Raw genomic sequence first — 24,998 nt, forward strand, 5'->3', positions numbered from 1 at the left:
AGCAGGGCTGCAAAGGGCCAAGCTCTGGAGCATCCTCCGCAGCACCCCAACCCACTTCCCCAGGAGAAGGGAGAGCAGTGGGGTGGCAGCGGGGCCAGGGGATGCTGCAGGCACATCCCGGAGGGGCCGGGACCCCTCCTGCTATGGCAGATGTGCCTCTCTCTGTGCCACAGGCCAGCCCATGCCAGCTGAGCCCCCTTGGCCAGGCCTGAGCCAGCAGCGGAGACGTGGGCGCGTGGGGCTGGCAGAGCCCCTCTCGTGCCAAGCAGGCTCGCGGCCGGAATACCAAGTGTTCAGCTGTGCCGTGAGCTGCGCCGCCAGCCGGGCAGAGTGGCGGGAGGCACCCGAGCCCCGGCACCAGGCACGGTGAGCAGGACACCACTAGGCTGCCGCACTGGGGCCAGCGTGCAGTGCAGTGTCCCCGGGAGTGGGTAGGATCCAGACCAGGGCTCCCTGCTCCTAGCAGGTTGGGAGCACAGGGATGCAATGCATGGCAGAGGAATGCACTGCATGCACGGGCCAGGACACCTTCCCAGTGCATCTGCCCCAGTGCTGCCAGTGACATCAGTAAGGCAGGGGGACATTGGCACCACCCTGCTTTCAGGAGCAGCATCTGTGACAGCACACGCAAACTTGCATGCCAGGGAAGGAGCTCTCCCTGCAAGCCCTCACCTCAGGAGTCCTGCACCGGCCAAGCCAGGAGCCGGAGGGGACTGTACTGCCAGTGCCAGACAGAGCCAGGGTGGCTGTGACACAGAGGTGAGGGGCTGGGGACCCCAGGTCCTCACCTCTCGGCCCTGCTGCGCAGGCATGGCAGCACACAGCTGCCTCTGATAGCAAAACAAGTGCCATCGTAAAGTTGTGCTTTCCCCTCCCACTGCTCTTGGGGGGAATTCGTCCCAGAATCTCACTCAGCTCCTCATTTCCAACCTAAATTTATTCACGGCCAGTTTGTACCATTTGTTCTCGTGCCAGCATTGTCCCTTAGCTTAAATAGCTCTCTTCCCTCCCTTGTGTTTACTCCCTTGATGTATTTATAAACAGCAATCCCATCCCCTCGCAGCCTCCAGCCTGCCAGCCCGCACGTGCCAATCGCTCTTGGTTTCCTCTCTCGTTTCAGGCTCTGCTTGCCTGTGCAGCCCGGCTCGGCATCTGCTCCAGCTCCCCGGCAGCTTCCTCAGCCTCGGCTACCCAGGGCTCACACGCTGCTCCGCTGAGGTCCCTGGCCCACGCAGATGCGTGACTCTGCTCCCTCCATCCCACAGCAGCCGTGGGGCAGCATCCCAGCCAGGTCGGGACCGCTGCCCCGGCCGGGGCTAACCTGCTCCCTGCAGATCTCCCGGCAGCTTGTGGTTTCATAAGATTTGCTTGCACTAAGCACTTTAAAGCATCCACCAAAAGGGTCACCTGGGCAGGTGAAGGAACCAACACCAAGGGAATTGCAGAAGATGAAGCGCCGGGGCTGCTGGCGGAGGGGGAAGGCATGCTGCAGCACAGGGCAGGGGTGCAGAGAGGCAGGGGAGCATGAGCTGGGGAAGCCCACTTCAGCCTGCCAGCAGCCAGCAAGCCTCTCCGAGATGCTAAGCGTGCTGCCTACCTACTCTGGTAGCACGAGGGTCAGGTGCTAGGGTTGCAGGAGGTTTCTGCCCCATGTTTTTGCCTCCTGCAACCCCTGGGAGGGAGATGGGGAAAGCCATGGGGCAGAGTCAGGAGGAGCTCAGGGTCCCCAGGGGAAAGGTGCACCAAAGCTGCACCCCCAAACACGCCAGAGCGAGCTCACTGAGCTGCTAAGATGCTCCCTGGCCCGCATTTGGACTGTGCCGAGCGGCAATCCTGCCATTGCTCAGTGCACCCCTCCGGCACTCTCCAGCCGGCTTCCCATCCTTAGACACCCCCCACGCCGAGCGCGCTGCCCCCGAGCATGCAGCACAGCACGCTACGGATAAGCGCTGGGATGGGCTGCAGCCCAGCCTTGCTGCTGCAAACCCAACAAAACATGCACACACAGACAGAGCAATAATTATGGTTTTGGGTAGTGGGCTCCTCTTGGCAGCTGGAGGAGACCCAGCGCCATGCATGGTGCTGTGCAGACACAGCTGTGCCACTTGGCCCCAGGACCAGGGAAGGATTCCCCAGCCCTGTGGTTTCAAGCAGAGATGTAGCACTAAGCCCACCCATCCTGCAGGCTGGAGAAAGCAGGGAACATCAAGGATACCCGAAAGTGGGGTACGCAGGGTCCCCGGGGCTCCTTTGCGGAGCTCAGGCAGCCTCTGCTCTCTGCTGTCACCCCGCAGGGACCCCAGCCCTGCAGGTACAGCAGCGCCTCTGCACGATGCTGGTTGGATGCTGGTGGCTTTTGGCTGAGAGATGGCACCAGATCCCGGGTGCCACTGGCCCTGCCTCGCTCCCCTTCGTGTGCTGGGGCACTGCAGGGAGGGAGCGCGCAGCACCGCAGTCCCCGCTGCTCTCCAGGCAGCACCGTCCCTGGGGACCGCTTCTCTTTGAAAGCACCAGTGCAGGGAGTGCTGCGCTGCCCGTCCCCAAAGGGTTAACAAGCAATTTCCTTTGCTGACAGCTCAGAGACCGTTCACTATCGACTGAGGGAGAATAAGAGGGGAGAAGCAGCGAGATAAAAAGGCAGCAGAGCTGGCACCGCCTGCTTAATCCCAGCGTTTAATCTGCTGGGGCAGCGCAGGCAGCCTTATCTCGCCGTCCTTCTGCTGCTCCATCTCATTACTGCTCCCACGGCTGCGCGGGCTGCGCCGCCAGGAGATGTAAGAGCTGAGCTGGGGAGCGTTGGCCTGGGGCAGCGGCTGCTGCCAGCCCGCCTCGCTCGGCAGCCTCCACCAGGCCCGCTGCGCCAGCAGGCACACGCCGGCACCCCACGCCTGGCACGCACGCATCCCCCCCGCTGCCCAGCCGGAGCGGGGCGGCTGCACGGGGGGACACACAGAGCCCCCCCCCAGGGATGTACACACAGACTGCACCCATCGAGCGTGTGCTGTCTCACACATGGCACTGCTCACGCCTGGCGCCGTCACACAGCCGTGGGGACACACTGCCAGTGTCACACACACATTTCCTGGTCTTTGCCCCCGCACACGTGCTCTGGTGGTCCAGCCTGTGCGATGCCTGTGCCCCCATGGGTGGATGGAGGATGCAGGGCTCCGTGGGACGGTGCATGTAGGACACAGCAGGGCCAGGACAGCAGGCAGGGCAATGCCACCTCACCCTGCATGTCCCCCTCCCTCCATCCTCACCCACCCAGGTGCTCCCCTGCCGGGTGCCAGACCAGCTCTGCTGTCTGCTCATCCCACTGGCCATGCCATGGCCAATGTCGCTGGGTCACCCCTGGCCTGGCCCCGGCAGCTCCTGCAGCCGCAGGGCAGGGGCGGGCAGGAGGGGGGCTGCCTCCCGGGAGCCGGCAGGTGCCGGCACAGACACGGTCCCTCCAGCCATGGCATTTATCTGTAAATCCGCAGCACTGACACGGTGCAGATGAAGCCTCAGTGCTAGCCAGGTTGTCACAGGGGTTATCCTGCTGCCTACAGATGGATTTACACTGATAAGATTTATTGTCACCCTGGCTGAGGTGCTGCCAGCGCCTCACTGCCTGCTCCTCTTGCAAGGCTGTGCTGCCTGCCCGGGGGTGCTGTGAGAGCCAAGAGCAGCACCTCGCCGAGTGGCACCCGGCAGAGCGGGTCCCTGGATGGGAGGAGAGCCAGGCACGTCCCTCTGCTCCCCGCTGCCAGGGCTGATGGGTCCCCTGCTCACCTGTCCCAGGGTGCCTCACCCATCCTCTCACCATCGCAGCGGGGTGCAGTGGGATGCTGGTCCCTGAGCCGGATCAGGCTGAGCAGAGCACACATCTGTGCTGCCAGAGTTTTGCTGACAGTGCTGGCAGTGCGGCTCCTGTCACAGCTCGGCGGCTTCACAGCTCTCCTGCATGGTGCGGGACTCGCGGGGCTGCCGGGGTGGCCGTGCATGGAGCCACCGCAGGCAGCACGGCCGGGCAGAGAGCGGGGGGAAGCCCCGCAACCTGCAGCCTGACCCCAGCACTGCACAGGAGCCGGCAGGGCGGCTGTGGGAGCTGGGGCCTTGTGCACGCCCTGCCCCAGGGTGACTGGGGTGGACAGGAATACCCCAAAAAGGGGAATTTGGCCCCAAGGCACCCTGCTCTGTCCTGGCCCCTCACCCACGCCCTGCTGCCTGCCCCCCTGCCACGCTCCCCAGCACTGATTTCCCTGGGGCTGGCAGGGATTGCCCTGAGCCACCTGGTGCAGCCAGGCAGGGCCTGAACCAGGCTAAATCCCTGAGCAGCGGGAGGGGGAGCCGCCTGCCAGCATCCCCGCCCTGTCCCCAAAGTCACTGCATAAGCCCTGCACAGCTCCTCCACGGCCCTGCTCCATCCCAGCTCCTGCCTTTTCCCCTTCTCCCCTCCAGCCGCTGACCCCCCGACAATGCTGGGGGCTCCACTCTCTCCGCCAACACGGATTTGACCCCAGCATGTCAGAACCCAAGGAAACAACACACAAACAAACAGCCCGAGCCCTGGCTGCACCCCCCTCCCGAGGGCCAGCTCGGGTGGCCGCGGGGGCCGGGGGCTGGTCGGGGTGGTGGTGTAACCTGCCAACACATTGGGGAGCCCGAGTGAAGTGGGGTGATCACAGCCCAGCAGGAAAGGGCTCGTTAATAGCTGAGCCCTTTTAGTAGAGATTAGGGAGCTGCGCGGCTTTGATCTTTGATTGCCAATTTGCATCTTGAAGGCGCTGGGACCTCATCCAGCCTCCGTGCAACCCTTTGTGGTTATCTCGTGGCTAATGGATTTGTTCTTAATGCTGGAGCGTGCAGGCTAAAGGCTGATTAAACCCTCTCTGCGGCGCTAAATCAATGGAACAAACATGATAGGGGCTGGCTTTCCCCAGCCCGCGTGCTCCCGAGCGGAGGGGATGATCAACAGAGCCCCTGCGCCCCAGCACTGGCAGGGGCTCCCTCCTTGGGGCTGCCAGGCAGGGGAGGAGGCGTAGGCACCAGCGGGCAGGGACAACCCTGTGGCCTGTATCCCTGTACCCCTGTACCCCTGTATCCCTGTATCCCTGTATCCCCATCCTCTGCTTGCCTTGCAGGCAGCAATGGGCTGGGGGGAGCTCAGGACTCCTGGGGTGCCTGCCCCTCCTGGATGCTTGGGCCACATTGTCCTCGTGCTGGTCCTCAGCATCTGCAGGAGCACCCCAGTCCCCCCTGGCTCCTCCCAGCTCCCGGGGCCTGCTGTGGGAGCAGGGACATGTCCTGGCAGGGATGGGATGGGACAACCTGCCCCTACAGCTGGGGGACTCCTTCCCCCTGCTCATGCCCCCTCTGCCTCCCACACACTGGGGAGCAGCACTGGCAGCTCCCATCTCCTCTGTCCTTCAGACCGTCTCCCCTTCCCCCTGCTCGGAGCCAGCACCACATTCCCAGGACCGTGTGCTGCCTGCAGCAGCCCATACACCATGTGCTGTGAGCAGCAGTATCAGTACACACTTTCCATAATGCCCATGGTCTCCACTGCATGCCCAGCTTCAGGAAAATGCAATTCCCACTGTGTCTGCAGGCAGCGTTAGCAGAGGGGACAAACTGCACCCTGCCCACAGATGCCCCAGGAACAACTGGTCTCCCATCCTACCCTCTGCCTGGGCTGGGGGCCTGGGGACAGGAGCTGAGCCCCTGAGACAAGCAGGACTAAGGTTTTGGGGACTAGGAGCTGTGTGGATGAGGGGTGTGTGGCTGCGAGCTGGGAGGAGACCGGCTGAGAGCATTTTGCATCCTTTGCTTTTTGCAGGGCTCATGGCGTCACCCCGGATGCTGCCAGGGCAGAGCTGCCTACAGGTCTGGTGGCATTTGAGTGACAGGACCCACGAGCAGGGACCCTGCTCCAGGGCCTGAGCCGCCTGTGCCGGAGGATGAGACGCGAGCTGCAACACAGCGAAGCTCAGACCAGTGCCGTGCTGGGAACCAGTCCGTGGGGAGGAGGTGCTGGGAGTAGCCCTGCTGGCCCCGGGCTGTGCCTGTGCCAGGCTTGGCCTCAGCGAGTGGCGGCTGGAGCAGAGGCAGCCAAGCTGCTGCATGGTACGGAGCTGGAGGGATTACACACCGAGATTCCCATCTGCAAACCTCGCTATTGAATCATCTCCCCTCTGCCAATATTTGCCGAGTGCGGGAGATAAAGTGGCTACAAAAGTCATCGGTGCTGGCATTTCAATCTGCCCGGGCGGGCGGATCTGCCCCATCCCTTCCATGTCACCCCAGTGTCCCCAGCTATCCCTGCCCAGCCCTGCCTGCACCATGCAGCCCCCTCCCTCCCTTGCTCCAGGCTGCCTGTGCAGTCTGTGCAGCAGTCCCTGCGCAGGTGAGGCAGGACACGATGCCGAGATACAGCTCCTGGAGGAGAAGCCCAGAGAGTTATCAGACCAGGGAGTTAATTAAGGTCATGTCAGGTGATAAGGAAACAGGATGTCAGAGCGGCCGCAGCGCAGGGGGGCCAGAGCCAGAAAAACTCCCTCTGAAAACCAACTCCACTGAGATGTGATCAGCCAGGCGCCTGGGGACGGAGCAGCTCTCACAGCCGCGCGTGCAGGGGCTCCGAGGACGGCACCGCGCACGTTGGACCCATGTCCAGTACGGGATGGGATGGAGACTGAGATAGGATGGGGATGGGATGTGGATTGGGATGGGATGGAGACTGAGATAGGATGGGGATGGGATGTGGATTGAGATGGGATGCGGATAGGATGGGATAGGGATAGGATGGGATGGAGCTGGGCAGGGCTGCGATACACTGTGCCTGGGCAGGGAGAGCCAGCTGAGCAGCCCCGGTTATCCGCTCCTGTCCTTCGCAGGAGCAACGCGCCCTGGTGCGACCGGCGCTGTGCCGGCAGGGCAGGAATCGCTGTGAACCTCTGCCCGTAATTAGCACATGTAATTGCAGACACTCTCTGATTAGCAGGACCTCAGAGCTGGGCACGCCAGGCTGCTTGACAGCGCTCGCGCTGCTCCTGCCTCGGTCTGTTCGCCTCCCCGCTCGGTGACGGCTTCGCCCCCCGAGCTGGGCAGTGCCACAGGGCTGGGAGAGCAGGGCTGGCCTGGCATGGCACAGCGTGGTGCACAGTGGGGTGATGGAAGCAGGCTGGAGACCCAGGGGACATGCGTAGGGGACACACTGCCAGTGCAAACCCGTCTCTCCTGTGCGAGCAGCCGCGGCATCCAGCACCTGCCTGTCCGGGACATAATTAATACTTGCATCAATCTTGGCAGGATTTGCATAGTGCCCTTGGTCCTGCGCTGCCTGGGAAGGCAGGCGGCTCCGTGCCCTTCCCAGGGGCAGCAGCAGCAGATGCTGTGCCAGCCATGCCTCCTCTGTGGGGGTCACAGCCCCAGCATGGCTCCCCGCTTGCCCCCACGTGCACCCCATCCCTCCTCGCCTCACCGCCCCTCACAGTGGGGACGCCCGCAGGCCCTCGCCCTGCCCCACTCCAGCCGCCGGAGCATTGAAGACAGATGGAGATGCTTCCCTCTGCCGCGTGGTCCCTCCCTCCCTCCTCGGGGTGTGAAAAATTGCGGGGATGGCAGCTCGGGAGTGAAGGGCACAGCAGGGTTTGGAGGGCAAAGGGGGGCAGCTGATCTGCAAACACCATCCTGCAGCTGGGAGGCACGGCGGTGCCCCCCTCTGCACGCCCAGGATGGGGTACGAGGTCCACGGGCAGCATCCACGGCCGGTGCCTGCTGTCCTGGGGCACCCAGCTCCCTCCTGCCCCTGCCCTGCTCCCCTGGTCCAGGTGAGCACCCCCAGCCCATCCCCGGAGGGGTCCCCCAGGCTGAGCCCTGGCCCGGGCAGGAAAGAGCCTCGGGTGGTGGCAGGGACACCGAACACCAGGGTGCAGGCAGGGACACGGGTACCACCCGCAGCCCTCCCTTTGCCACCCTGTGGGTGCAGGTGCAGGTGGCAGAGGGACGGGACAGCATGGGGATGTGCAGGGTGCCACGGCCCCCCAGGGATGACAGGCTGGTGAGAGATCCCCTCGCTGTGGCTGCTGACACCACTGACAGCTGCTCCTGGCCCTGTGACACTGCGGGGACCGCGATGCTCCGGGCACAGCTGGGGTAGAGCCGGATACAGGAGGAGACACAGGAACGTCTCCTGCCCCCAGGGCTGCCCACCAGCCCTCCACAGCCACTGTCACCTATGTGCTTCATCCGTGCCTGACCGCAGCACCCACAGCGCCTGCATCACCCACAGCACCTGCAGCATCTGCAGCACCTGCAGCCCTTGCATCACCCACAGTACCTGCAGCATCCGCTGCCCAGCCCACCGCAGGGCACGGCAGACACGGCCACTAATTGTGCCTGTGACCGGGGCGGGGGCTGCGGCCTGATTGCAGCTGCCCAGACAAGCACGGTCGGCTCAATCAGAGCCACGTAGCCCTCCATTGCGTTGGGCACCGGGAATTAAACTGCTAATGAGCTGCTGGCTGGAGGGCCGGCAGTTAGTGATTAATCAGGGTCTCTGCTCTGACGAGGCGTGTGCCTCCTCTCCCCTCCCGCCTCGCACATCCCAGGGGCTGGTGGCCGGCAGCAGGCCAGTGGGTGCCCCCAGCCCCTGCTCCCTGCCTGCCCAGCCACCGTGGCAGAGGCCAGCCCGGCTCTCCAGCCCAGCTGAGCTCCCCGACAGAGAGGGGCCCCCAACCCCCGTGCCACTGGGACACAGCACCCACAGGTCCTCCCAGCTACCCTGGCTTCCCTGCCTGCCTCCCTCCCTCCATCCTCCTGTGCTCGCCTTCCCGGCGCTGCAATCAGGAGGGAACCTTTTGTTCTGCTGGAAGAAAACCTGTTGAGCTTAGCCGGCGCTTAACAGCTGTTCAGGTGCAAAGCGCGCTCCGGCTTGCATCTGCGCCCGGAGAGGGGCATGGCGAGCTGGGGGTGCCTCCTCCAGGGTGGCTGGGGAGGACCTGTCATGCAGGCAGCGATGTCTCCCGGGGACAGGGCAGACGTATGCGGGAGCCCTGAGTCCCAGCGGGTCGGGGTGCCGGTCCAGCCCCCGCACCCCAGACCGGCAGCACGGTGCCATGTGCCCCGGCTCAGCGGCAGGGCCCTCCTCACCTCCCGTGTGCTGCGGGCACGGCGATGCAGCGGCAGGCGGACAGGGCCGCAGCACCCTGCCTGTAACTGCTGCTGGCGCAGCACACCGGGGCACGGCTCAGAGCACAGAGGGAAGGTTTTGCAGCATAAGCAGGGGACAGCCGCCCGCAGAACAGCGCGGGGAGCTGCAGGGAGGCTGCTCAAGCACAAGCCTGACTCTGCTCCCCTGCTGTGAAGCCCTGGCTGCCTTTCCTCCCCTTCACAGCCCTTGCAGAGTTAGGATGTGGCAGAGGTGCTGGCACCCTCCTGCCCTCGCACCCTGGCTATGGTGCAGCCCATGCAGGGAACGTGCCCTGGGAATGAGCTCGCTGCCTCCTCCCCGGCTCCGTGGCAGGGCAGCACCTGGGAGAGAAGACCAGCGACTGGCAAGGAGCAGGTTAGAGAGATGCATGTTCTCCCCTATTGCACAATTAATCATAAGAAGTTTTTCCTCCTTTCGTGCATGAAACAAAATTTGGCAGGGCGCTCTGACCACAGGGACTCGCTGCTTGCTCTCCAGTAAAAACCCAGCCACATCTGGCAAAGAAATAACCTCAGAGCACCCCTGTGTGCACAGGCGGGGAGAGGCAATGCTGGGCCAGGCAGGAAAACCCAGAGGGGCTTGGTCCGCAGCCTCCTGTGCAGCAAGCACCTTCAGCCATATGCTCCTGATGTTTGCCCCCCCCTCCCCAGCCCCCAGCATGCACATGGCCATGCTGCTCTGCCGGCACCATCGTCCCTGCCCACAGGCCCTGTTATTCCAGTCCTGGACATACAAATGCCCAGGCAGGGGCATCCACCCCCTGCCAGCCCCCTGGGTGCTGGCAGCAGCCCTGGCATCCCCTGCCTGGGCTCTCCTCCCACCCCTGGCTGTCTCCCCCTGCCTGCTCCATCCCCCAGCCTGGCCGGCGCAAGCCCAAGCCTCCCCAGCAGCGTTCCAGCTATTTGTTATTGGAAAAAGGGGGAAATACGGTTTTCGACAATTATTGTTTTTTCCACCTGACTGGCTGCAAACTTGCTAATTTTTTTCTTTAATGTGTGAACAGTGTCGACGGCAGCTGCATGTGAAATGACTCGACGCCCTATCTGCGGGTCCCTGGCTGGCTTTCAGCGCTCGCACCGCAAACATTGCCTTCTATAAATAAAGGCCTATATCTCATCAATGGCAGAACAGCAGAGCTTTATATAGTCGTCTTACATAAAACCGTCTCTCTTTATGGGCTTCAAACCATTTGCGTCACTTAGTGCAGTTCCGTAAACCTCCTGCTCCAGGCACTCCCCCACAGAGGGAGACCCGCCACAGCTGCCCCGTGCCCCACGCCGCCGGCGGGGAGCCCGGGGTCCCCACGCCGCCCGGGGCTGCCCCATCCCCCCCGCAGGGCCAGGTGGCAGCTGTGTCCTCGTCCCCCGCCCCGCCGCCTTGGCACGCGCCTCCCTCCAGCCTGCCTGGCCTTGGCACCGAGTGCCGGCATGGCAGCCGGCACTGCCAGGCACCCCAGCGCTGGGGGATGGCTGGCCGCAGGCCAGTGTCACACACCCTGTCCTTGTCACCCTCCCTGTCCCTGCTGCGAGTCCTGGGGCAGCACAGGCAGGGATGCTGGGAGGTGCCACTCCATCCTCCATCACGTGGGAATCAGGGACCCAAAAGCGCAGTGACTGGGGACATGGTGCCAGGCTGGGGGGACTGACGGGCTCCCAGCAGCTCTGGCCCTGACATGCAGGGGACACGAGCCCGACTGGTGGCTTTCCACCCCGCTGCCCAGGGAGCGCCTGGTGCAGGGGATGCTGGTGGCTGCCCCCACGGCCACAGGGCACAGGTCCCAGTCCCAGCCTGCACACAGGCTCCTGTGGTCCCTGGGGCCCCCCAGCTCCATATGGCAGAGCCTGCCCCTCCGGCTTGCCGCAGGCGTCCGCGTGCACGCACCAATGGGTCATGGGGGGGCCGGGACTCGTGCCGGGGCTGCAGCAATGCCTGCCTGCAGGGAGGCAGCCAGCACCCTGGCTTGGCAGCGCAGGAGTTGGGGGGGCAGAACTGCAGAGATCGTGGTGACAAGCCTTCATTTACCCCTGTGCCACCCCGTGGCTACCCCAGGTGGGCAGGTGGCCTGAGCCAGAGGGACACAGGGAGCCAACAGCATCGTGGCACTGGGACCCGCAGTGCACTCTGCCCCGTGGCTGCCCCCAGTGCTGCTTGGCTGTGGGACCCCTGCCACGGGTGACACTGGCACCAAGGACAGGGTCACGGCAATGCCCTGCCAGCCACAGTGCCACATGGCATCCAACCACGATGCCAGCACAGGGCACCTGCACCCCAGCCAGCACTGCCCCATGCCCAGAGCCCCCATGCCCAGCCAGCCACAATGCACCCCACGAACACCCCCCACCCCAGCCAGTCACCCTGCACCCCATCAGCCCCACAGCCCTGTGTCCCCACCGTCCCATGGCCCCACAGCCCTGCAGCCCCATGCACCAGCAAGCACCCACTCCCGGGGCCAATCCCCCATGGGTGCCCTGGCCCCATCCTTCCCACAGCTGCCCGAGGTGCCCACCCCACTCTGCAGCCAGCAGCACTGGGGGGGCACCGCTCCACAGACCCCCACGAGTGCCCTGGCCCCGGGGGATGGCAGTGCTCCTGATCCACCCAGCCCAGCATGTGGGATCGGCCTCATGGCACGTCCCATGTCCCTGGGGAGCCACACCAGGCGCGGGCGTCCTGGCCGCTGGCTCCCCCCTGTATCGGAGACAGGCTTATTAAGTGTGTGATATTAAATTACCCAGATAAGAGCGTAAGAGCTTTTAAAGTCAATTCATTAAATATAATTATGAAGAGAGCTTTTTTATGCTCACAGTGATCCGATCTCAATCAGGGAGACGGTGGGAAAGCCGCCGGCTCCTCCAGCATCTCCGCTCCCCCGCCGCGTCGCCTCCGCACCCCCCTGCTCCCCGCCTCGGCCCCCACCTGTGGGGAGCCAGCACCCATGGCTACGGCCCTCCCTGCTTACCCCGCTGCTCCGGCACCCACTCATCGGTGTCGTTGCTGGTGCCGGTGCCACCCCACTCGAATGGGGGTGGCATGGGGTCTGCCCAGCAAAGGGGTGGGAGAGGGGAGGCGATGGGGGCGAGGTGTAAGGGCTGGTGGGGTTGGGGAGGAGGACAGCGGGGTATGGAGATGTACTGGGGCAAGAGCCAGGGGGTCTGGGGAGCTGAGCACGGGCTCTTCCCAGCCACGGGCCCACTTCCCCGCAGGATCCGACCCCCTCCCTGTCCCCTGCAGAGCAGCCTCCTTAGGGACCTAATGATGCATCCCCGCTCCCCAGGCAGGCGGGATGCGCACTTCCCTCCGCTCTCACATTCATTAATGGCACTTTGTGACCAATTAATACCTGCCAGCCAGGCGGAGGCTGCCCTGACCCACAGCTGGACCCTCCACATGCAGCCCAGGTGGCCCCACACCAGCCCTTTGCCCTGTGCACCCCCAGCCACAGCCCGGGGTGCAGCTGAACGTGGGGCTGAGCTTGTCTTTCCTGGGGGAAACCACAGGGCAGACGGGGTCCCACAGACACCTCAGGAGCCCCATGCTACTCACACCTCCCCAGTCATCCAAAAGACAGCCGGATTGCCAGAACACCCAGTGTCCCCTTGCCACGCTGCCCTGAGACCCACCATGCTGAGGGGCTTTGTGGTGACACCCCTAAATTCAGCCAGCCCCTCACTGTCCCACCTCGGTACCCCAAATCCTCATCACCCCCATATCCACCCATGTGCTGCCGCAGCCCAGGCACCGTGGGGCGAGGAGCAGCAGCCCGGCTGGCTGGGAGCGGGCTGGGCTCCGCGCTGGGGTCCCCACGCAAGGCTCTGGCGGGGGCTGGTGGGAGCAGCTACCCGCTGCTGGGAGCTGCTGGACTGACATTTATTTTTAGACGTGAATTGTATAAATTAGCATTTCTCAGTGGATTAAGCAGCAGGAATTGTGTAAAATTAAATGGCAACGAATTGCATTGAAGTCCCCTGTTTTCTGGCACAAACAGTGCCTCGAGCCGTGCCCGGGCGGCTCATGTGTAACTACCGGAGCTGCCGCTGCCACCACTCTGGACGGGAGCACGACCAACCCTCGGCATGTCTGCACCACCTGGGACACAGATCTGGGGACACACAAGCACAGCGGCAGGGCGGCGAGGATGGGGGGCTCCGGATGGGCTGCGAGCCCCTGGGGAGGTGTCTCAGGCACTGGGCTGGAGATGCAGGACATGGATCCGGTGAGCAGAGAGCACAGTGACCCAGATGGGCATGGCTGGGCAGCTCACAGGCATGGGATTGGCGAGGGATGCTCCAGGCTGTCCTGGGTGCCAACACTGCCAGCCTCAGCCCAGCCAGCCCCTGCCATGGGCAGGACACCCACCACAGCCACAGCCATGCCACCCTCCAGCAGGGATGACGCTGCGTTGGGACCCTTAGGGCACTGCCTGGCGCCAAGCCCCTCTGTGCCCTGGCCAAGGCAGGTCCTGCAGTGCCTGGAGCCCAGTGAGCGGCTGAGGGGTACCCGGCGAGCCCCCTGCTCGCAGGGAGGGGGAGAGGGAAACGGGGTGGGTGAATGCTGGGGGCTGAGCAGGCATCAGGTGGGGCAGGGCAGGTGAGGAGCAACGAGTCCAGCTCTTTTACCCAGCGTAAAAATAGGCTGAAAATGTGACATTTATTAAGTACAGTTCTGGCAGAAAGGTCAGAGAGAGTCCCCGCATCGGGAGCGGCACGGGTTGCAGGGGGGGTGGAGGCAGAGCCTTGCTGGGAGGAGGCAGGGGCGACAGCCTGCTGCCTCCACGCAGGATCTCTTGGGGTGCATGTGGGGTGCAGCCAAGGATGCTCTCCCTGTCTCGGCTTCCCCCCCACTAGGGTCTGCATGGGGTGCCGGGGAGACCCCCTGCACCACCCATGTCTGGGGCAGGCGGGAGACCCTGCCTGAAGACCCGGGGCCAGTGCCAGCTCTGAGAGATGCTGCCAGCTCTCAGCAACCTCGCCACTCCCCTCCAGCCTCCAGCCCTGGCAGGACTGGCTTCGGCAGCTACAGATCAGAAACAAAAGGCTTTTGACAGGGGATGTGGTTTTGAAAAAGGCACCCAGCTCCCGCCCGGCCATGAGCGGAGCCTCCTGCCGCAGACACTGCCGGCGAGCAGGCGGGATGCTGCTGCCAGCCGGGGGGACCATCTCCACGCACCTCCTCCTGTGACCCCCAGACCCCTGCCCACCCCAGCTGCCCATCCCCCCTGTCCCCAAAGCACCGTTCTCCCTTCCCACAGTGCCCCCCACCCCTGACGTGGCCAGCACCAGCCTCAGGTTGTGGCCATACCGGGGTGCCAGCCATGGTGGCAAGGGCAGGCGCAAACCACCTGCCATAGAAGAGCCCCAGCCCCGTGGGGACGCTTCCCAACCTCCTGCTTAATGGCACGTAAAGAGCGCTATTGATTTCCCGCACCGGCACCGCATGCTTCACGCCCTCAGCACCGCAGCTGTGCTCACCCAGCCGGCAGGGCTCCGCACCCACCGCCCTCCCCCAGGCGCCGGGCAGCGTGCTGGTGGGCACCGGGCAGGGGCAGCCCAGCCCTGCACCCCCGAGCAGAGCAGGGATCGGGGGGCTGCAGAGCACGGCACGGCTTCGAGGGGTCGGAAGAGGCTTCGCCGGGGCTCTGGCACAACCCTCCGGCAGCCGACGCAGGGGGCACATTTGTCAGCAGGGCTGCAGGGGAGCCTTGCTGCAGCTCAGGGCTGTCCCTGCCGCGTGGGGAGATTTACAACCCAGCCGGGCTTTATTACACGGAAGATGCTTACGCTGGGGATTTTTTTCCCCCATAGTTTCTTAATTTGCTATCCCATAAAGAATGTGGATTTGTGACGTTAAATAGGAGAAGATAATTTACCACTCGCGGCTCTTACTTAAAGGATCCGCACGAGTTATTTACCATGTGAGCACAGGCTGCAAGCGGCAGTGCGAGGGGACATGCTCCAGCCTCGGCGCTGCTCCTGCTCCCGATCAGGCAGCTGGCCGGCAGCGGCCCCACGGCTTGGCCACCCTCGTGCCGTAAAACTTCCAGCCTCTGGATGAAGTCCACCTCGTGCCCAGAGGGAAGGAAGGACTCCTGCAAGCACGGCTGCAGGAAAAGCTCTTTTCCTTCTCCAGCATCCCTCGGGACGTGACCTCTGCTCCAGGGGCTGCTCGTTATGGGCTGGGCGTCCTGGGACCCCAGGCCACTTGCCCCACTGGGATGTGCTGCAGCCTGGGAGCCCTCCATCACTGCTGGGACATGCTGCGACTCACGTATCCACCCACTGCAGCAGGGGTACAAGAGCTCTCCGAACATAAAGGCACACATGGGGCCCCAGGACTGGGACCGATGAAGCCTGGAGCTCCCTGCCACATGACAGCTGGGTGCAGGGCAGCCCGGGTGCCCCTGCGTTGGGGCCACAGCTGGGAGGCACGGGAGCGCCCAAGCCCACACATCACAGCTGGGACTCAACCTGCCTGCCAAGCAGCTTGCGCTGTGTTTGAATCGTTCCCAGGAGGAAGCACGAGGGACCGATTCAGCTCGGGGAATGGGAGTAGGAGGCTCCAGCTGCAAATGATGTGATGCCTCGATAGGTCCCACTGCTGCCTGGCAAGGCTTTGGGACACGGTATGCAGCAGAGGGAGGTCACATCTGCCCCCATCCCTCCCCACACCCATGCCCTGCAGCCTCTGCTGCCCTACGTTCACCCCTTTGCTCCAGGCAAGTGAGAGGTGATGGGGGCACCCCTTTCTGCTGATGCCTCAAAGGCCAGGCTGGAGGGCTGAGCTGGGGACAGGGGGGTGGAGGCTGCAGAAGCCCTGGGCTCCCCTTCCTTGGGTCAGTGGCCAGGAGTCAGCTGGCACTAACCATCCTCATGCCTGAAACCTGCTCCAGTGCACAGCGCCGGTACACCGGAGCCCGGCTGCCCGGGCATCCCCAGGGCAGACCCGTAGGCAGCTGAGGCAGGCAGGCCAGCTGGTCCTGTGCAGCCACCCACTGAGGAACCGGGTCCCGATGACTGTCCTGGCAGTCACCCTCTGCTGCCACACAGCACGGCGCACGCCACACACCGTGTCCACGCTGCGGGAAGCTTGTACCCAGCTCCATCCGCCTGAGCTCTGCCCTGCCAGCCTCGCAGCATGGCTCAGCACACGCCAAATCCCATTGCCATGCCGTGCCGCTGCCCGGCACAGCACTGGGCTCACTGCCTCCCCCGCAAGCCAAAGCTGTGCAGGATCCCCCAGGAGGACCCCGGGGCTGGAGCCAGCGTGGCCGAGCCATGTGCAGGACTGTCCGGCACCAGAGCTCCCTGCTCCCAGCCCTGCTGAACCGCACTTCTCCCCAGCAAACTCAGGCAGCCGGTGTAGAGCAGGCACAGAGCCCAGCAAAACCCCGGGAGGAGTGGGGCTGCTCTCCCACTGCCCCTGCTCCTTCCCAATCCACCGCAGTGCCCCACACCACCCCCCCGCACAGGGCAGGCCCCCCAAAACTGCGCTTTCCCAGGGACAGCATCACCCTGCACAGCGAGCAGGCGTACCGATGGGCATGAAGTGAAACAGGACATGCTGCATCAGCCATTTCCAGCCCCACGGAGCCTCGTCTCCCCCCCCCCCCCCCCAACATCCCGCACAGCCCATGGCATCGCATCTCCCTCTCCAGCACGGAGCGGGCTCCGGCTGGCAGCACTGCTCCTGGGAGCGCAGCGAGCCAGCCGAGCAGTAGCCCCTGGCAGCCGTAGGAGAGCAGCGGCTCATTTCCAGAGTCATTACGGTCTGAAAAGGGTCCCATCAGGTATTCCGCCCATTCAGCACATTTATTTTCCCAAACCACAGCGGGGATTTGTGATTCCAGGCTCAATATTAGCAAGAGCTGCACGCCGGTGGCGCCCGGCCGGGAGCTCGCTGCCTGGGCAGGCAGGACGCCGCTGGGAAGAGGCCCTGCTCGCAAGCCGCAGGCAGCGAGCGGGCAGCCCCCCGCTCGCCTGGCCATAGCCATGCCTCGGGAGTGGCACCGCTCGGTGTGTCTGTGTGCACACACACGCGTATGCAATGCTGGCAGCCTCCGTGATTCACATGCATCCCAGCGCCAATCCCCCCCAAACGCAGGAGGGCTCCCCTATGTGCAAAGGGGTCTCAGCACCCCCCCATCCACTCTCGCTGTGCAAAGCACCCTGCGACACAGCACATCAGCCCAGGGGGAAGGGCAGGCTGGAGCGGGGCTCTACACCACCACTTTCCCCCTGCCCACTGCACACCCACCCCGGGGACCGCTGAGCCCCGCTCCCCCCGCCCTGGCTCCTGCCTGCGAGCCCCTCCGGCACGGACCTGCCGGCAGCCTGCTCCTGCGGCGCAGAGCCCTACCGAGAGCTCCCACGGAGGATCCTCTCTCTCTCTCCATGTGAAAATTGGAGGGAAACTCAAACAGACAGAGATGCAAACTTCAGCAGCCGGAGCGAGCCAGGGAGCCCTGCTCCGGCGAGGTGCGGCAGGGTGGGAGCCCCCGGCGCTGGCGGGGGCCCCCGGGGAAGCTGAGCCAGGCGTGCACTCACCACAGTGAAATCGCGGGAGGAGCAGTTCTCGCCGCTGAAGTTGCAGCTCTTGAGCATGTCGTCAAGCTGGTGGCCGGTGCGGTTGACAATGTCGGCCATGTCGGGGTCAGGGTAGAGCAGGTCCGTGGCCTTGTGGCCATCCCGGTCCTTGGGGGGCAGCCCAGTCATGTTGGCCAAGTGGAAGATGTCAGCGTCGGTGAGTGCCGAGTGGCGGTAGCGGTTGATGTTGCAGATGGTGATGGCGGGGAAGACCATCTCACGGATGGCCTCCTCGTCCAGGGCCATGACGTGGGGGTGCTCCAGGTAGAGCAGTGCCGACTTGGCCGCCTGGTAGAGGAAGAAGGCGAGCGAGGCCAGGAAGGCAAACGCCCAGAGGGTCTGGCGCACGCCCAGCCGCCCCGACCTGCAGATGTGTCCCAGGCCGTGCAGCGTGCTGGTGCTGGCGAAGGCGGCCAGGTCCCGGGAGCGGGGCCGGGCGGGCTCCTCAATCAGGCTCTCCTTATCCCCTTCTTCTTTCTCCTTCTGCTTCTCATCCTCCTCGGCAAATTTGATTTTACACACGATCTCAATCGGCATCTGCCCCGCGCGGCCGGTGTGCCCAGCCAGCGAGCTGCACCCTGGCACGGGCACCGGCTGAGAGCCCGGCCAGGCGCTGGGAAGGGGCTCGGGTCCCCCCCAAGCCCCAGCACGGCGCCGGGAGGGCCGAGCCGTCTCGGGAGGGAAGCGCAGCCCCTCTCAGCAGCTCCGAGCCGCCGCTTCCCTCTTGCCTCACTAGTCGATCGTCTCCTTGTGCCTTCGCTTATCAGCACAAATACAGCTGTCCAAAACCCCTCTCTCTCCTCTCCCTCGCTCTGTCTCTCTGCCTCTCTCCTTCGCTCCTCTCTGGTTAAGACCCCAGCAGACACAGGCAGCATTTAGGCATCATGTGCTAATAAAATCCAGGGAATACTTAATAATTCAAGACATGTCAACATTATTTCATCGTCAAATAAAGAGCGAGCGCCAGAGAAAAGAGGCAGTGTGAAGGGCCCGGCGCCTCCGGGGCAGGGAGCCGCGCTGCGCCCTCTCCCCAGCCCCGGCTCCGAAGTGCTGCCGGAGCCACTTGTTTGAATGGCTCGGGAGCTGCCGGAGCCGTGCCGAGCCGTGCCGTGCCGAGCGGAACCGAGCCGCGCCGCGCCGCGCCGAGCCGCGCCGTGCCCTGCGATGCCGCGCCGAGCCGCTCCACACCGCGCCGCGCCGTGCGATGCCGCGCCGCGCCGCGCCGCGCCGCGCCGTGCCGTGCCGTGCCGCGCCGAGGCGGGCGGGGCACGGAGCCTGCCCCCCGCCGCCGCCGCCGCCGCCGCGCTCGCCGCCTCGCCCCGCCGTGCCCCGCCGGCCCCTGCGCCCCGGGGCAGAGCGCGGCTCGGCGCGGCTCGGCGGGGGCGGCGAGCCTGCGGGCAGCTCGCCCGGCGGCCCCCTCCTGCTCGCCCGCCTGCGGACTCCTCCTGCCTCGGCGGCTCCCTGGCCGTTAACCGCCTCCCTGCCACGGCCCGCCGCGCCCCACGTCGGCGAGCGCCGAGCCCCGCCGGTCCCGGTCCCGGTCCCGCCGAGCCCCGGCCGGCAAGCCGCCGCCGGAGCGGGGCTGAAGACGGGGCGCCGGGGGTGCGCCTCCCCGCCCGTCCCCGCTCCCCGCTGCCCCGGAGCCGGGAGGGCGGCAGCACCGCCACCCACCCCCGTGTCCGCCGCCCCCTTCCCCGCTGGAGAAGCGGGGTCACCGCGGGCGGTGACCGGCTCTGTTAGAAAGGCTGAGCCGGGGTCTCCCTCGCCCTCTCCCACCCTGCAGAGCCCTTGCCCCTCCTCGGGTCTGGCTCTGCTCCCTCCACTGCACGCTCTGTCCCTGGGCACAGCCCCACGCAGGACCCGGCTCCCGTGGCAGCGCTGCCCCAGAGGCAGCGGGGGCAGCAGGGCATCCTCCTGCCCCATCCTGCCCGCAGCGGGGGCTCTGCCTGCGTCGCTCGGCGGGGTCAGAGCTGTGATGAGGTGGTGGGGTCACCCTGCGGCACCAGCCACAGAGCCACGCGCGCCTGGGGCTGGCTGCTCCCCGTGCAGAGCACCTTCTGCCAGCAAGTCACGATCTCTCCCAGCTTCCTGCCTCAGTTTCCCCAGCCAGTGATGGAGGTCTAGCTCTGCTAGAAAGGCTGAGCCGGACCCCTCACCCACAAGTCAAGCAACCCTCTGCGACCCTGCCTAGTGGCACGGCAGTGGGGAAAACACCAGCTCCCTGCCTCCAGAACAAGCCCAGCACCGGGTACCCCCCCCAGGAGACATGGTTCTGCTGGAGAGGTGCGTGCCTGGCTGGGAAGCCGGGGTCCCCGGAGGACAAGTGATGAGACAGCCGCCCATGAGCTCGACAAGAGGCCTCGCCTCTCCCTGGGGACTGCGCCGCAGGTCAGCATGACCTTCACTGCGCTGCCGATGCCAACGGCAAAGCTTTCCCCAGTCGTCCGGCAAGTGCACACACATCTTCAATCTTCCCATCGATCTGTGCATGGCACACATGTTCCTGCCGCTGTGCGGGTCAATACAGCATGATAGGCTGCCTCCGGCAGGGAGCACACACAGCCCCAGCCGCCCGCTTCACCCTGCCCAGGGGATGCGGTGTGCACGTGCCAGCCCCGCATCCCCAGCTCGGAGAGGCATGGTGGGGAGCAGGCTGGGCCGGTGACTCAAGCGCCGCCGCCACCACGGGTGGCCCCAGCCACACAGCCACAAGCCACAAGCTGCTTCCACAGGGATGCTTGGCCCTGCAGGGGCTGCTTGGCCCTGCAAAGACTGTGGGCAGCAAGGGCCTGATCCTGTGGCGAGGAGGTTCTGCAGTGCAAGGCAGTGGCTGGCATTTGGTCTTTCTTCTGCAGAGCCTGGTGAGCAATCCCTGCCTGCGTCTCTCAGTGCCATGGTGGCGAGGGGTGCGAGGGCACGGAGGATCTGCCCGGCAGGTCTGCCCTGTAAGCGCAGACCCTGAGGCACAGGGCAAACCGAGCTGTGTGAGTGTGAGAGCAGCAGGAGCCTGATGTCCTCTGTGTGCTGGACAGTCGTGGCACGCGATCGGGACTGTCTCTCGGCTCCCTGCACAGCCCTGGCCCCCACACCACAGGGACCACAGACCCCTGCTCTCTCTAAGCATCTTCTGCTCCGCTAGCAACTGCTACCTGGGCTGGGGACACCTCTCAGCACCCTCCCCACAGCATGGTCCTCTCCTGTGCGGCCAAAGAGATGTCCTCTCCTCCCTCCTCTCCTGCCTCTCCTCCCCTGCTGTGCCCTGGTCCTGCCTGGCCACCCGACAAGGGCAGAGGGGTGCTGGGGGCTCATCCCCTTGCCGGATGACCTGAGGCACAGGGCTGAAGTGCAGCCAGGCTGGGCTGGGATCAAGCTCTGCCTAAGTGAGTAGCACCCAAGGCACAAGCCCCATCCCCAGCTGCGGCTGAAGGCCTCCTGCAGTGGAGTGGGGAGGGCTGTGGCTTCGCCACCACCGGCACCCAGGGAGAGGACACGCCTGGAGAGATGCTGGGCTGGAGGTGCAGGGAGTGGGGAAGCAGCACGGCTGGGGGGGGAGGCAGCAGGGCTCAGGGACTGTTTTCTCCTGGGACCAGACAAGGCGGCGAGCGCGGCAGCAGCTGGGAATGGCCAGTGCTGCCACTTGGCAGCACATCTGCGGCTCACAGTTCTGCACCAGAGCCTCCCACCTGTGGCTGAGCAGGGCACACCTGCGCATGGGGGGCACGAGGCCACGAGGAGGGACTCTGTGGCATGCAGTGGGGCTTGTCTGCCCCTCCACCCGGCCACGAGCAGCTGCATAGCCTGTGTGCCCACTGATGCTCCCACATCCAGCCCTTGGGTTCGATGCTAACAGCCAGGAGAAGCCCGATGCCCTGGGCTCCGGAGTGCCAACTTCACTAGCCACCGCACAAGCGAGCCAACAGGATGGGAGAGCCAGCCAAGGGCTTGCCAGCAGATCGGGAAAGGGGGGTCCCCCCTGCTTGCCCCCGCATCCCCCACCCCGGGGGGATGCTGAGTGGCAGGGGCTTGGCTCAGGGCCCACGCGCTGTGCTCAGATGACGGGGGAAGGCTGCGAGCGCTGGGGAAGACAGGACTGGAATTCGAAATGATGTTGACAAATCGGAGAAATGGCCTGAAAACAATCAGATACAATTCAAAAGGACAAGCGCCAAGAGCTGGGCTGGGGCGGGAAGCAAATCTGCCCAGCGAGCGGAGGGTGAGCAGCCAGAGGGCAAGGCTGCCCAGCAGGCAGGAGGGCAGGGCAGAGCCCTGGCTTTGCAGCGGGCAGCAGCATTGGCTTGTCCGAGTTTAACATCGACACCCAGGACAGTCCCAGGCGGATAAACAAGGCGTGCAGAGTGTCGGACCCCCCCGGGCAGCACGCGCTGTGCAGGTGCAGTTATCCGTGTGTGCACAAGCTGCGTTTCCAGATGCCCAGCAGCCAGACAGCTGCTTGGAAAAGCAGCCGGGAGCTAGGAAAAAACGGGAGAAGCCTTGTTCATTTGGGATATGGGATCTGCCAGTGTAATATGGGATGTCTGGCTGCCCTGTAACTGCACTGAGCTCGGCAGAAAGGAGGACATTGCTCAAGGCTGTGTGAGGAGCATCATTCGCAAGGCATCTGAAGCGCTTGCTGGCGGCGAGGCCTCGGCGGGAGCCCTGTGCCTGGTCCAGGACGAAACGTCAAGAAAAATCCAGACTAATTGGAAAGAGTAGAGAGGATAGCAATAACAGAGAGCAGTGCTGGAGACCGGCTGGAGGCACTGGGGGTTTGGGCGAGAGCAGAGGAGGCTAAAAGGCTGCATCCGTAGACAAAATAACTGCTGTGAGAACAGGAGGGGGCTTTCTAGAGCATCAGGGCCCTGACACACTGCAGAAGACAGCAGGGGTTAGGTGGAGCCTCCACACAGGAGAAGCTAGCCCACAGCCTGGAGGGGTTCTTGGTGGGACTGATCCCACCGTGGTGCCCTCCAGCACCCTCGTGATGACTCATCCCCCCAAGACACAGACACAGTTTCTATTCTCAGGGTGAGGGTTTGGTGGAGATTTTTCTATCTTGCCACGGAGCTGATGGATCGACTGTCTGCTCTACCAGCGCCTGACCTCCCACCACGCTCTGGCACCGGTGCTGTACCGCTGCGGTGAGCCCACCCTCCCGGCCACCCTGCAGGGCTGAGGCTCATTGGTGTGGGCACAGGGGATCAGCCCAGGGGCACCGAAGGGTGCTGCGGCGGGGGCAGCCCGGGAGGGTGGGGGACACAGGTGATGGGATGGTTACAGCGCCGGGCAGGCAGCAGGGACCTGCCCGAGGGGAGACTGCCAGCAGGCAGCCCCCACCTGATGCCCTCCTGGTCCAAGCTGGCCGGGACCCGGATCCTGCTTGCTGGGTGCTTCTGCCGCCAGCCCAAGCCTGTGAGCCGGCTGCCACGTCTTCCTCGCCAGCTCCACACACTCTGGAGCCGGCGCTGGCTGCAGCCCCGCACCCAGAGGGAAGTGGATCTGGGGCGATCATTAATTTTGATCTAATTGAAGGAAACATGACTGCGGAGCTCAGCTGGCCACAGCGCTCGGCTCTGCCTCATGCCGGTCGGATCCTCCGAGACCCTTGCAAACACATCGGCTTAACAAGCACAGCCTCTTTCCCTGGCCTCCCCGTCACACTGCCGGTGCCTGCCTGGCAGGTCGGGCTCCACGGCGAGGGTGGCCAGCACCTCAGCTGTGGGGAGATGTGGGATGACAAGACATCCACTCCAATTACGGGAGAGCAGGGCTGGTGATGGTGTTATGAGCATGACGGGCATCATTGCCTGCCGTGGAGCTGGCCACGGGGCAGCCATGGGAGCGGTAATGCTGCTTGCACCCCACTCACCGAAACCTTTGCACCATCCTCCTGTGCCCATGGGGAGCAGCGGGGCTGGGAATGGCGGGAGGGAGCCGTACACACCAGGGCAGGGAACACAGCCATTGCTATGAACACCGTTACCAGCTGCATGGTGCTGGGATGGGGAGGACGGCAGCTCCAGCGGCACAGACCAGCCTCGCTGGTGGCCCCGGTCCCCCGGACAGGCGGTGGCTGGGCTGGGCTCCCCCACGTGGGGGGAGCCGCTCCCCGGTTTAGCCCGCAGCGGCAGATGACACCGTCTGCCAGGGCCGGCAGATGCATCGGCGATGCAGCACCCCATTAACGCACTGACCCCATTTACGTAAACTACCCCCATTAAACACAATACCTTATTAAACACTTTACCCCAATTAAGTGCAATACCTTAATTAATGCAACACCCCAATTAAGGACAACACTCCCATTCAATTTATTCCTTCATTAAGCGCAAAACTTCAATTACGAAGTCTCTTTTGTAAGCTGTGTGCGCGAGCTCACACAAGGTGCCCTGGACACCTTTTGCTGTTGCCAGAAAAACAATGCTGGGTTTATGCGGCTTTTGGGGTACTGCCTCCAGGAATTTAAGGTGTGGGTTTCAGTAGGATCTGGGTGTAGGAACATCTGCGATGGCTGAGAGGACAATGTCTGCCCACATCAGAGCTGGGTTAGATCCCATGGACTCTCAATGGGATAATGAGAAAAGGGTCTGTGCTGGGCCTAGGATGATTCCATGGTATTTAACCCCAGGGAGCAGCTGAGACCTTGCTGGTTGCCCTCCTGACTTCCTCCACGCAGCGATGCTCAGCTGTGCGCCCATCCCAGCCAGCCCCTCTCCGTGTGTCCGGGGAGAGGCAGCAGGCAGCGGCTGCTGTGGGCTGCCCACTCGTGCACAGCAGCCCCCGCTCCTGGTATCCATCGGAGACACCCAACGTGCCACGGACCTGCACCGCCCCGGCTCTGCTGGGCTGAAAGCAAGAGGAGCAGCAGTGACCAGCATCCCCTATCCGTGTTCTGCTCTGACCCTGTCAGTACAAACCGCCCCCAAACAGAGCCAGCCACTTGATTGCACCACACAAACATCCTCACTGAGAGAAAACACATCTAAAAGCCTCCCAAATCCGTGGAGAAGAGCAAAGCAGAGCCCCCTTCCCAGCGGGATGGGCACATGTTTCAGCACGGAGGGTATTCAGCGTGCCCGGGAGGATGCCCAGCCCAGCACCGCTCTCCAGGCTCCAGGTCCAGCGGTGCTTGCTGGCCCATGACCGGCAGGAGGTCAGGCTCGGCTAATGCGGCCCTCCGGTCCTGGGCGGGAGGAGTGGAGGAAACGGCCTTGCCGCCCTCAGAG

General features: G+C 64.3%; 1 protein-coding gene across 1 annotated transcript in view; it reads right to left on the bottom strand.

The window, feature by feature from the left end:
* Positions 1–18,966, bottom strand: part of ASIC4 (acid sensing ion channel subunit family member 4) — a 29,375-nt gene extending 10,409 nt beyond the window's left edge. The window contains exon 1 of the mRNA XM_087733673.1: positions 17,737–18,966. Within this exon, the coding sequence (XP_087589799.1) occupies positions 17,737–18,312 (576 nt within the window). The 5' untranslated portion in view covers positions 18,313–18,966. The remainder of the gene's footprint in view (positions 1–17,736) is intronic.
* Between the last annotated feature and the right edge of the window lie 6,032 nt (positions 18,967–24,998).

The sequence above is a fragment of the Nipponia nippon genome, unplaced genomic scaffold (assembly GCF_047370975.1).
Source record: "Nipponia nippon isolate SJK-2023a ecotype South Korea unplaced genomic scaffold, ASM4737097v1 scaffold_5, whole genome shotgun sequence".
NCBI classification, from domain to species: domain Eukaryota; kingdom Metazoa; phylum Chordata; class Aves; order Pelecaniformes; family Threskiornithidae; genus Nipponia; species Nipponia nippon.